The sequence below is a fragment of the Scyliorhinus canicula genome, chromosome 14 (genome assembly GCF_902713615.1).
Source record: "Scyliorhinus canicula chromosome 14, sScyCan1.1, whole genome shotgun sequence".
NCBI classification, from domain to species: domain Eukaryota; kingdom Metazoa; phylum Chordata; class Chondrichthyes; order Carcharhiniformes; family Scyliorhinidae; genus Scyliorhinus; species Scyliorhinus canicula.
Genome location: NC_052159.1, coordinates 264527 through 277093, shown reverse-complemented (window position 1 = coordinate 277093; position 12567 = coordinate 264527). Strand labels below are relative to the sequence as shown.

Below are 12567 nucleotides of genomic sequence, written 5' to 3'. Positions count from 1 at the left end.
TGGGAGTCAGAGCATTAAACTCTCCGAGTGAGAATCAGAGCATTAAACTCTCCGAGTGAGAGTCAGAGCATTAAAATCTCCGAGTGAGTCAGAGCATTAAACTCTCCGAGTGAGAATCAGAGCATTAAACTCTCCGAGTGAGTCAGAGCATTAAACTCTCCGAGTGAGAATCAGAGCATAAAACTCTCCGAGTGGGAGTCAGAGCATTAAACTCTCGGAGTGAGAATCAGAGCATTAAACTCTCTAAGTGAGAGTCAGATCATTAAACTCTCGGAGGGAGAGAGCATTAAACTCTCCGAGTGTGAGTATTAAACTCTCGGAGTGAGAGACAGAGCATTAAACTCTCCGAGTGAGTCAGAGAAGTAAACTGTCCGAGTGAGAGTATTAAACTTTCGCAGTGAGAATCAGAGCATTAAACTCTCGGAGTGAGTCAGAGCATTAAACTCTCCGAGTGTGAATCAGAGCATTAAACTCTCGGAGTGAGAATCAGAGCATAAAACTCTCCGAGTGGGAGTCAGAGCATTAAACTCTCGAAGTGAGAATCAGTGCATTAAACTCTCCGAGTGAGAGTCATAGAACATAGAACATAGAACAGTACAGCACAGAACAGGCCCTTCGGCCCTCAATGTTGTGCCGAACAATGATCACCCTACTCATCCACCCTATACCCGTAACCCAACAATCCCCCCCTTAACCTTACTTTTATTAGGACACTACGGGCAATTTAGCATGGCCAATCCACCTAACCCGCACATCTTTGGACTGTGGGAGGAAACCGGAGCACCCGGAGGAAACCCACGCACACAGGGGGAGGACGTGCAGACTCCACACAGACAGTGACCCAGCCGGGAATCGAACCTGGGACACTGGAGCTGTGAAGCATTTGTACTAACCACCATGCTACCCTGCTGCAGAGCATTAAAACTCTCGGAGTGAGAGTCGGGGCATTAAACTCTCCGAGTGAGAGTCAGAGTATTAAACTCTCCGAGTGAATCAGAGCATTAAACTCTCCGAGTGAGAATCAGAGCATGAAACTCTCCGAGTGAGAGTATTAAACTCTCGCAGTGAGAATCAGAGCATTAAACTATCGGAGTGAGAATCAAAGCATTAATCTCTCTGAGTGGGAGTCAGAGCATTAAACTCTCCGAGTGAGAGTCAGAGCATTAATGTCTCCGAGTGGGAGTCAGAGCATTAAACTCTCGGAGTGAGAATCAGAGCATTAAACTCTACGAGTGAGATTATTAAACTCTCGCAGTGTGAAGCAGAGCATTAAACTCTCGGAGTGAGAATCTGAGCATTAAACTCTCGGAGTGAGAAGCAGAGCATTAAACTCTCGAAGTGGGAGTCAGAGCATTAAACTCTCCGAGTGGGAGTCAGAGCATTAATTTCTCGGAGTGAGAATCAGAGCATTAAACTCTCGGAGTGAGAATCAGAGCATTAAACTCTCAGAGTGAGAATCAGAGCATTAAACTCTCGGAGTGAGAAGCAGAGTATTAAACTCTCCGAGTGAGAGTCAGAGCATTAAAACTCTCGGAGTGAGAGTCGGGGCATTAAACTCTCCGAGTGAGAGTCAGAGTATTAAACTCTCGGAGTGAGAAGCAGAGCATTAAACTCTCCGAGTGAGAGTCAGAGCATTAAAACTCTCGGAGTGAGAGTCAGAGCATTAATCTCTCCGAGTGAGAGTCAGAGCATTAAACTCTCCGAGTGGGAGTTGGAGCATTAAATTCTCGGAGTGAGAGAGCATTAAACTCTCCGAGTGTGAGTATTAAACTCTCCGAGTGAGAGTCAGAGCATTAAAACTCTCGGAGTGAGAGTCGGGGCATTAAACTCTCCGAGTGAGAGTCAGAGTATTAAACTCTCCGAGTGAGTCAGAGCATTAAACTCCCCGAGTGAGAATCAGAGCATGAAACTCTCCGAGTGAGAGTATTAAACTCTCGCAGTGAGAATCAGAGCATTAAACTATCGGAGTGAGAATCAGAGCACTAAACTCTCGGAGTGAGAATCAGAGCATTAAACTCTCCGAGTGAGAGTCAGAGCATTAATCTCTCCGAGTGGGAGTCAGAGCATTAAACTCTCGGAGTGAGAATCAGAGCATTAAACTCTACGAGTGAGAGTATTAAACTCTCGCAGTGTGAAGCAGAGCATTAAACTCTCGGAGTGAGAATCTGAGCATTAAACTCTCGGAGTGAGAAGCAGAGCATTAAACTCTCGGAGTGACAATCAGAGCATTAAACTCTTGGGGTGAGAATCAGAGCATTAAACTCTCGGAGTGAGAATCAGAGCATTAAACTCTCCGAGTGAGTCAGAGCATTAAACTCTACGAGTGAGAGTCAGAGCATTAAACTCTCCGAGTGGGAGTCAGAGCATTAATCTCTCGGAGTGAGAATCAGAGCATTAAACTCTCAGAGTGAGAATCAGAGCATTAAACTCTCCGAGTGAGAGTCAGAATATTAAACGGTCCGAGTGAGAATCAGAGCATGAAACTCTCCGAGTGTGAGTATTAAACTCTCGCAGTGAGAATCAGAGCACTAAACTCTCGGAGTGGGAGTCAGAGCATTAAACTCTCCGAGTGAGAGTCAGAGCATTAATCTCTCCGAGTGGGAGTCAGAGCATTAAACTCTCGGAGTGAGAATCAGAGCATTAAACTCTCCGAGTGAGAATCAGAGCATTAAACTCTCCGAGTGAGAGTCAGAGCATTAACTCTCGGAGTGAGAATCAGAGCATTAAACTCCCCGAGTGAGAATCAGAGCATTAAACTCTCCGAGTGGGAGTCAGAGCATTAAACTATCGGAGTAAGACTCAGAGCATTAAACTCTCCGAGTGAGAGTCAGAGCATTAAACTCCTGGAATGAGAACAGAGCATTAAACTCTCCGAGTGAGAGTCAGAGCACTAAACTCTCCGAGTGAGAATCAGAGCATTAAACTCTCCGAGTGGGAGTCAGAGCATTAAACTCTCTGAGTGAGAATCAGAGCATTAAACTCTCGGAGTGAGAATCAGAGCATTAAACTCTCGGAGTGAGAATCAGAGCATTAAACTCTCGAAGTGAGAATCAGTGCATTAAACTCTCCGAGAGAGAGTCAGAGCATTAAACTCTCCGAGTGGGAGTTGGAGCATTAAACTCTCGGAGTGAGAGAGCGTTAAACTCTCCGAGTATGAGTATTAAACTCTCCGAGTGAGAGTCAGAATATTAAACTCTCCGAGTGAGTCAGAGCATTAAACTCTCCGAGTGAGAGTCAGAGCATTAATCTCTCCGAGTGGGAGTCAGAGCATTAAACTCTTGGAGTGAGAATCAGAGCATTAAACTCTCGAAGTGAGAATCAGAGCATTAAACTCTCCGAGTGAGAATCAGAGCATTAAACTCTCCGAGTGAGAATCAGAGCATTAAACTCTCCGTGTGAGAATCAGAGCATTAAACTCTCCGAGTGGGAGTCAGAGCATTAAACTCTCAGAGTGAGAATCAGAGCATTAAACTCTCGGAGTGAGAATCAGAGAATTAAACTCTCCGAGTGAGTCAGAGCATTAAACTCGCCGAGTGAGAATCAGAGCATTAAACTCAGAGTGAGAATCAGAGCATTAAACTCTCCGAGTGGGAGTATTAAACTCTTGCAGTGAGAATCAGAGCATTAAACTCTTGGAGTGAGTCAGAGCATCAAACTCTCCGAGTGTGAATCAGAGCATTAAACTCTCTGAGTGAGTCAGAGCATTAAACTCTCGGAGTGAGAATCAGAGCATTAAACACTCCGAGTGGGAGTTAGAGCATTAAACTCTCCGAGTGGGAGTTGGAGCATTAAATTCTCGGAGTGGGAGTCAGAGCATTAAACTCTTGGAGTGAGAATCAGAGCATTAAACTCTCTGAGTGGGAGTCAGAGCATTAAACTCTCCGAGTGAGAATCAGAGCAATAAACTCTCCGAGTGAGAGTCAGAGCATTAAACTCTCCGAGTGAGAATCAGAGCATTAAACTCTCCGAGTGAGAGTCAGAGCATTAAACTCTCTGAGTGAGTCAGAGCATTAAACTCTCGGAGTGAGAATCAGAGCATTAAACTCTCCGAGTGGGAGTCAGAGCATTAAACTCTCCGAGTGAGAATCAGAGCATTAAACTCTCGGAGTGAGAGTCAGAGCATTAAACTCTCCGAGTGAGTCAGAGCATTAAACTCTCCGAGTGAGAATCAGAGCATTAAACTCTCCGAGTGTGAGTATTAAACTCTCGGAGTGAGAGTCCGATCATTAAAACTTTCGGAGTGAGAATCAGAGCATTCAAATCTCAGAGTCAGAATCAGAGCATTAAACTCTACGAGTGAGAGTATTAAACTCTCGCAATGTGAAGCAGAGCATCAAACTCTCGGAGTGAGAATCAGTGCATTAAACTCTCCGAGAGAGAGTCAGAGCATTAAACTCTCCGAGTGGGAGTTGGAGCATTAAACTCTCGGAGTGAGAGAGCGTTAAACTCTCCGAGTATGAGTATTAAACTCTCCGAGTGAGAGTCTGAGCATTAAACTCTCGGAGTGAGAGTCGGGGCATAAAACTCTCCGAGTGAGAGTCAGAATATTAAACTCTCCGAGTGAGTCAGAGCATTAAACTCTCCGAGTGAGAGTCAGAGCATTAATCTCTCCGAGTGGGAGTCAGAGCATTAAACTCTTGGAGTGAGAATCAGAGCATTAAACTCTCGAAGTGAGAATCAGAGCATTAAACTCTCCGAGTGAGAATCAGAGCATTAAACTCTCGAAGTGAGAATCAGAGCATTAAACTCTCCGAGTGAGAATCAGAGCATTAAACTCTCCGAGTGGGAGTCAGAGCATTAAACTCTCAGAGTGAGAATCAGAGCATTAAACTCTCGGAGTGAGAATCAGAGAATTAAACTCTCCGAGTGAGGCAGAGCATTAAACTCGCCGAGTGAGAATCAGAGCATTAAACTCAGAGTGAGAATCAGAGCATTAAACTCTCCGAGTGGGAGTATTAAACTCTTGCAGTGAGAATCAGAGCATTAAACTCTTGGAGTGAGTCAGAGCATCAAACTCTCCGAGTGTGAATCAGAGCATTAAACTCTCTGAGTGAGTCAGAGCATTAAACTCTCGGAGTGAGAATCAGAGCATTAAACACTCCGAGTGGGAGTTAGAGCATTAAACTCTCCGAGTGGGAGTTGGAGCATTAAATTCTCGGAGTGGGAGTCAGAGCATTAAACTCTTGGAGTGAGAATCAGAGCATTAAACTCTCTGAGTGGGAGTCAGAGCATTAAACTCTCCGAGTGAGAATCAGAGCAATAAACTCTCCGAGTGAGAGTCAGAGCATTAAACTCTCCGAGTGAGAATCAGAGCATTAAACTCTCCGAGTGAGAGTCAGAGCATTAAACTCTCTGAGTGAGTCAGAGCATTAAACTCTCGGAGTGAGAATCAGAGCATTAAACTCTCTGAGTGGGAGTCAGAGCATTAAACTCTCCGAGTGAGAATCAGAGCATTAAACTCTCCGAGTGAGAGTCAGAGCATTAAAATCTCCGAGTGAGTCAGAGCATTAAACTCTCCGAGTGAGAATCAGAGCATTAAACTCTCCGAGTGTGAGTATGAAACTCTCGGAGTGAGAGTCCGAGCATTAAAACTTTCGGAGTGAGAATCAGAGCATTCAACTCTCAGAGTCAGAATCAGAGCATTAAACTCTACGAGTGAGAGTATTAAACTCTCGCAATGTGAAGCAGAGCATCAAACTCTCGGAGTGAGAATCTGAGCATTAAACTCTCGGAGTGAGAAGCAGAGCATTAAACTCTCCGAGTGAGAATCAGAGCATTAAACTCTTGGGGTGAGAATCAGAGCATTAAACTCTCCGAGTGAGAATCAGAGAATTAAACTCTCCGAGTGAGTCAGAGCATTAAACTCGCCGAGTGAGAATCAGAGCATTAAACTCAGAGTGAGAATCAGAGCATTAAACTCTCCGAGTGGGAGTATTAAACTCTTGCAGTGAGAATCAGAGCATTAAACTCTTGGAGTGAGTCAGAGCATTAAACTCTCCGAGTGTGAATCAGAGCATTAAACTCTCTGAGTGAGTCAGAGCATTAAACTCTCGGAGTGAGAATCAGAGCATTAAACACTCCGAGTGGGAGTTAGAGCATTAAACTCTCCGAGTGGGAGTTGGAGCATTAAATTCTCGGAGTGGGAGTCAGAGCATTAAACTCTTGGAGTGAGAATCAGAGCATTAAACTCTCTGAGTGGGAGTCAGAGCATTAAACTCTCCGAGTGAGAATCAGAGCAATAAACTCTCCGAGTGAGAGTCAGAGCATTAAACTCTCCGAGTGAGAATCAGAGCATTAAACTCTCCGAGTGAGAGTCAGAGCATTAAACTCTCCGAGTGAGTCAGAGCATTAAACTCTCCGAGTGAGAATCAGAGCATTAAACTCTCTGAGTGGGAGTCAGAGCATTAAACTCTCCGAGTGAGAATCAGAGCATTAAACTCTCCGAGTGAGAGTCAGAGCATTAAAATCTCCGAGTGAGTCAGAGCATTAAACTCTCCGAGTGAGAATCAGAGCATTAAACTCTCCGAGTGTGAGTATTAAACTCTCGGAGTGAGAGTCCGAGCATTAAAACTTTCGGAGTGAGAATCAGAGCATTAAACTCTCTGAGTCAGAATCAGAGCATTAAACTCTACGAGTGAGAGTATTAAACTCTCGCAATGTGAAGCAGAGCATTAAACTCTCGGAGTGAGAATCAGAGCATTAAACTCTCCGAGTGAGAATCAGAGCATTAAACTCTCCGAGTGAGAATCAGAGCATTAAACTCTCCGAGTGGGAGTCAGAGCATTAAACTCTCAGAGTGAGAATCAGAGCATTAAACTCTCAGAGTGAGAATCAGAGAATTAAACTCTCCGAGTGAGTCAGAGCATTAAACTCGCCGAGTGAGAATCAGAGCATCAAACTCAGAGTGAGAATCAGAGCATTAAACTCTCCGAGTGGGAGTATTAAACTCTTGCAGTGAGAATCAGAGCATTAAACTCTTGGAGTGAGTCAGAGCATTAAACTCTCTGAGTGAGTCAGAGCATTAAACTCTCGGAGTGAGAATCAGATCATTAAACTCTCGGAGTGAGAATCAGAGCATTAAACTCTCGGATTGAGAATCAAAGCATTAAACTCTCCGAGTGAGAGTATTAAACTCTCGCAGTGATATTCAGAGCATTAAACTCTCGGAGTGAGTCAGAGTATTAAACTCTCTGAGCGTGAATCAGAGCATTAAACTATCGGAGTGAGAATCTGAGCATTAAACTATCGGAGTGAGAATCTGAGCATTAAACTATCGGAGTGAGAATAAGAACATAAGAACTAGGAGCAGGAGTAGGCCATCTGGCCCCTCGAGCCTGCTCCGCCATTCAATTAGATCATGACTGATTTTTTGTGGACTCAGCTCCACTTTTCGGCCCGAACACCATAACCCTTAATCCCTTTATTCTTCTAAAAACTATCTATCTTTACCTTAAAAACATGTAATGAAGGATCCTCAACTGCTTCACTGGGCAAGGAATTCCATAGATTCACAACCCTTTGGGTGAAGAAGTTCCTCCTAAACTCAGTCCTAAATCTACTTCCCCTTATTTTGAGGCTATGTCCCCTAGTTCTGCTGTCACCCGCCAGTGGAAACAACCTGCCCGCATCTATCCTATCTATTCCCTTCAGAGCATTAAACTCTCGGAGTGAGAATCAGAGCATTAAACTCTCGGAGTGAGAATCAGAGCATTAAACTCTCCGAGTGAGAGTATAAACTCTCGGAGTGAGAATCAGAGCATTAAACTCTCCGAGTGGGAGTCAGAGCATTAAACTCTCCGAGTGAGAATCAGAGCATTAAACTCTCCGAGTGAGAGTCAGAGCATTAAAATCTCCGAGTGAGTCAGAGCATTAAACTCTCCGAGTGAGAATCAGAGCATTAAACTCTCAGAGTCCATAAACCCCCTCAACACCTTGGCCGCCGCCGGCCTCCTGCCTGTCCTAGAACTAGAAAGATCCAGTTGGGGATCCAGCACCGTATTGAAGTCCCCCCCCCCATGATCAGGCCCCCCCGTCTCCAGTTCAGGAATGCGGCCCAACATACGTCTCATGAAACCAGCATCATCCCAATTTGGGGCGCACACATTTACCAACACCACCGTCTCCCCCTGCAGCCTACCGCTCACCATCACATATCTGCCGCCACTATCAGCCACCACCTCAGACGCCTCAAACGCCACCCTCTTCTCCACCAGGATCGCCACCCCCCGGTTCTTCGCGTCAAGCCCTGAATGGAAAACGTGCCCCACCCACCCCTTCCTCAGACGAACCTGGTCCGCCACCTTCAGGTGGGTCTCCTGGAGCATGGCCACGTCCGCCTTCAGCCCCTTCAGATGCGAAAACACCCGGGCCCGTTTCACCGGCCCATTCAACCCCCGCACGTTCCACGTGATCAGCCGGATCAGAGGGCACCCCGCCCCCCCCCCCCCCCCCCACCCGTCGACTAGCCATAGCCCATCGACTGCTCGCCCCTGGCCAGCACCCCCCACTCGGCCCGTTTCCCATGGCGATAGACCCTCACCCCGACCCCCCCCCCCCGACCCGCACCAGCTCCCCCTGGCCATTCCAGCAGCAACCCGGTACCCCCCCCCAGGCTAGGACCCCTCCTAGCCGCGACGCTCCCTCCATAGTACTCCCGTGAGCCAGCTGACTTCTGCTGACCCCGGCAGCTCCCGCCCTAACTCCGACCCCTCCCGATATGGGGTCACCCCTCCCCCCTGCAGCAGCTCCTTGGCACCGCTCCAGCGCGGGAAAACGGATCTGATAGCCACGCCCCTTGCCACCAGCTCCACCCCCCTCGTCCCGCAGCGTGGGAAACCAGAGGAAAGCCTTTCCCTCTGCCCCACCCCACCCCCCCGACGCAGCTCCCAAATAGCAGTCCCAACCCATCCACCAGCCCCATACAAACAAAAACAGATCAACCACAGACTCCAACACCCCCCTTAAAACACAAAATCATAACCAACATCATCCGAAAGCGGGAACAAAAAAAACAAACAGAATAGCCAGCAACAGCATAAACAGTGATACAAAAAAAACTCCCACAGCCCCCAATCCCTAGTTCGAGTCCAACTTTTCAGCCTGCACAAAGGCCCAAGCTTCCTCTGGGGCCTCAAAATAGTAATGCCGGTCCTTGTAGGTGACCCACAGGCGCGCAGGCGGCAACATGCCGAATTTCACCTGCTTGCTGTGGAGCACCGCCTTCGTCCGGTTGAACCCGGCCCTCCGCTTAACCACCTCCGCACTCCAGTCCTGGTAGATACGCACTACCGAATTCTCCCACTTACTGCTCCTCACCTTCTTGGCCCATCGCAGCTCACACTCCCGGTCACTGAATCGATGGAACCGCACCAGCACCGCCCGCGGGGGTTCATTCGCCTTAGGCCTCCTGGCCAGTACTCTGTGGGCCCCCTCCAGCTACAGGGGCAGATGGAAGGATCCTGCCCCCACCAGCGAGTTCAGCAGGTCCGACCCCTCCAGCCCCTCTGCGAGGCCTAGGATCCGCAAGTTCTTCCTCCTTGACCGAAACTCCATCTCCTCAAAGCGATCCTGCCACTTTTTGTGGAGCGTCTCGTGCATCTCCACCTTCCCCACGACGGCCGAGACCTCATCCTCGCGCTCACAGGCCTTCTATGTATCTGTGTCATTAGGAATGGGCTCCACATTCTGGATCTCACAGCGATGGCCACATTCCATGAAAGAATAAATAGGTAAAAAGTTGGATAGATCTTTCAAAGAGCTGGTGCAGGAATGGGAGCTAAACATACCCTTTCTTCACATCTGATTCTGTATAAAATTCCCTTTTAAAGATTGTTATTGAATCTGCATTGCACCCTTTTTAACCAATGCACATTTTCATCTCACCTTTTTGCATTTTTTTACTGATTCTCTTTAATCTGTGTCCCGCTGGTTAACAAGCCCTCCTGCCACTGGAAACATTGCCGCCTCATTTACTCGATCCAAACCCCCTCAAAATCTGAAGGGTGTTAAATTCACAGAGTCCAGAGAAGCTGTGTTAATTAGCGATGTATATTGTATTGTGATGATTATACAATAGAGATGAAGGAATGTAAGACGGAGATTCAGAGACAGGTGATTGAACAAGGTGGGTAGGTTAATACCTGAGAAAGTCTGTCAGTATTTATCTGTGTGATGCTGTTTTGATTGTTTTATTTATTTCCTGACTGCAGGTCGCTCTGATTCTGTCTCCTACACCATTTCCTCTGGCGATCCCAATGGCTACTTTGCGATTGGTGTTGGCTCGGGCATGATCCGGACAAGTATCCCCCTGGACCATGAATCCCACCCTGTTGTGATTCTGGATGTTCAAGCGTGCAGTGGATCTCCGCCTGCTTACAGCAGTACAAAAGTCAAGATCACAATCTCTGACATCAACGATAACACACCAACATTCCCCACCTCCTCCGAGTCCATTCTCGTGCCGGAGAACACCGAGATTGGCTCCCTCATCTATACGGTTAATGCACAGGATCAGGATAGTGGGGCCAATGGGCAGGTGCAGTTTGACATTGTTTCTAACACAGAGAGAACGTTCAGCATCGACCGATCTTCTGGAAAGCTCCGTGTGATTGGACCTTTGAGCTACGAGATGGTCTCACATTATGAGCTGGAAATTGTGGCCAAGGACAATGGTGCCCCACAACTCAGCTCCACCTTCACTTTGATGGTCCATGTTCAGGATGCGAGCGATAATGCCCCAATCTTCGACACTTTGACCTATAGGGTTGAGGTCAAGGAAGGGACACCTGTCAACACTCAATTTCTTCAGGTCCGCGCACTGATCCAGGACAGAAGCACCCACATCACTTACCATCTGCGTTCTGATGGAGACGCAGCCAATTTTGGCATAGTATCTAAGAGTGGCTGGCTGTATGTGAAAAGTGCTCTTGATCGTGAAAACAAAGACCTGTTTAGTCTGACTGTTGTGGCTTCCAGTGATGAGGGAGACCAGAAAAAAACAGGAACGACGATGGTGAGAGTTTGTGTCACTGATGAGAATGACAATGCTCCAAAACTCACAGAGAACCGATATTTCTTCACAGTCCAGGAGAACATACCACCCTCATCCACCATTGGACGTATCCTAGCAACGGATCGAGATCATGGGATAAACAGCAAACTCAGCTACAGACTGTTCCCAGCTCACTCGAGCTTTCACATCAACTCACTGACCGGTAATCAACACAGACTCATTTAGCCAAGACCATCTGGTTGCATTAAAGCTCAGCCAGGGTTCCTGCTCCTGATCACTGTCCAGTGATCCCTGGGTTAGAGAGAGAGAGGGGAAATCAGCCAGGGTTCCTGCTCCTGATCACTGTCCAGTGATCCCTGGGTTAGAGAGAGAGAGAGGGGGGAAATCAACCAGGGTTCCTGCTCCTGATCACTGTCCAGTGATCCCTGGGTTAGAGAGAGAGAGAGGGGGGAAATCAGCCAGGGTTCCTGCTCCTGATCACTGTCCAGTGACCCCTGGGTTAGTGAGAGACGGGAAATCAGCCAGGTTTCCTGCTCCTGATCACTGTCCAGTGATCCCTGGGTTAGAGAGAGAGAGAGGGGGGAAATCAGCCAGGGTTCCTGCTCCTGATCACTGTCCAGTGATCCCTGGGTTAGAGAGAGAGAGGAAATCAGCCAGGGTTCCTGCTCCTGATCACTGTCCAGTGATCCCTGGGTTAGACAGAGAGAGAGGGGAAATTAGCCAGGGTTCCTGCTCCTGATCACTGTCCAGTGATCCCTGGGTTAGAGAGAGAGAGGGGAAATCAGCCAGGGTTCCTGCTCCTGATCACTGACCAGTGATCCCTGGGTTAGAGAGAGCGAGGTAATCAGCCAGGGTTCCTGCTCCTGATCACTGTCCAGTGATCCCTGGGTTAGAGAGCGAGTGGAAATCAGCCATGTTTCCTGTTCCTGATCATTGTCCAGTGATCCCTGGGTTAGAGAGAGAGAGGGGAAATCAGCCAGGGTTCCTGCTCCTGATCACTGTCCAGTGATCCCTGGGTTAGAGAGAGAGAGGGGAAATCAGCCAGGGTTCCAGCTCCTGATCACTGTCCAGTGATCCCTGGGTTAGAGAGAGAGAGGAAATCAGCCAGGGTTCCTGCTCCTGATCACTGTCCAGTGATCCCTGGGTTAGAGAGAGAGGGGAAATCAGCCAGGGTTCCTGCTCCTGATCACTGTCCAGTGATCCCTGGGTTAGAGAGAGAGGGGAAATCAGCCAGGGTTCCTGCTCCTGATCACTGTCCAGGGATCCCTGGGTTAGAGAGAGAGGGGAAATCAGCCAGGGTTCCTGGGGTTTTGGGGAAGGGGGAGTGTTGGGGAAGGGGGAGTGTTGGGGAAGGGGGAGTGTTGGGGAAGGGGGAGTGTTGAGGGCAGTGTTGGGGAAGGGGGCATGTTGGGGAAGGGGGAGTGTTGGGGAAGGGGGAGTGTTGGGGAAGGGGGAGTGTTGGGGAAGGGGGAGTGTTGGGGAAGGGGAGTGTTCAGGGGGAGTGTTGGGGGAGTGTTGGGGAAGGGGAAGGGGGAGTGTTGGGGGGCAGTGTTGGG

At 48.1% G+C, this 12567-nt stretch overlaps 1 protein-coding gene across 1 annotated transcript in view; it reads left to right on the top strand.

Moving 5' to 3' along the window:
* LOC119977762 (protocadherin-16-like) overlaps positions 1 to 12567 on the top strand; it is a 288909-nt gene that overhangs the window by 199881 nt on the left and 76461 nt on the right. The window contains exon 5 of the mRNA XM_038818966.1: positions 10209 to 11213. Within this exon, the coding sequence (XP_038674894.1) occupies positions 10209 to 11213 (1005 nt within the window). The remainder of the gene's footprint in view (positions 1 to 10208; positions 11214 to 12567) is intronic.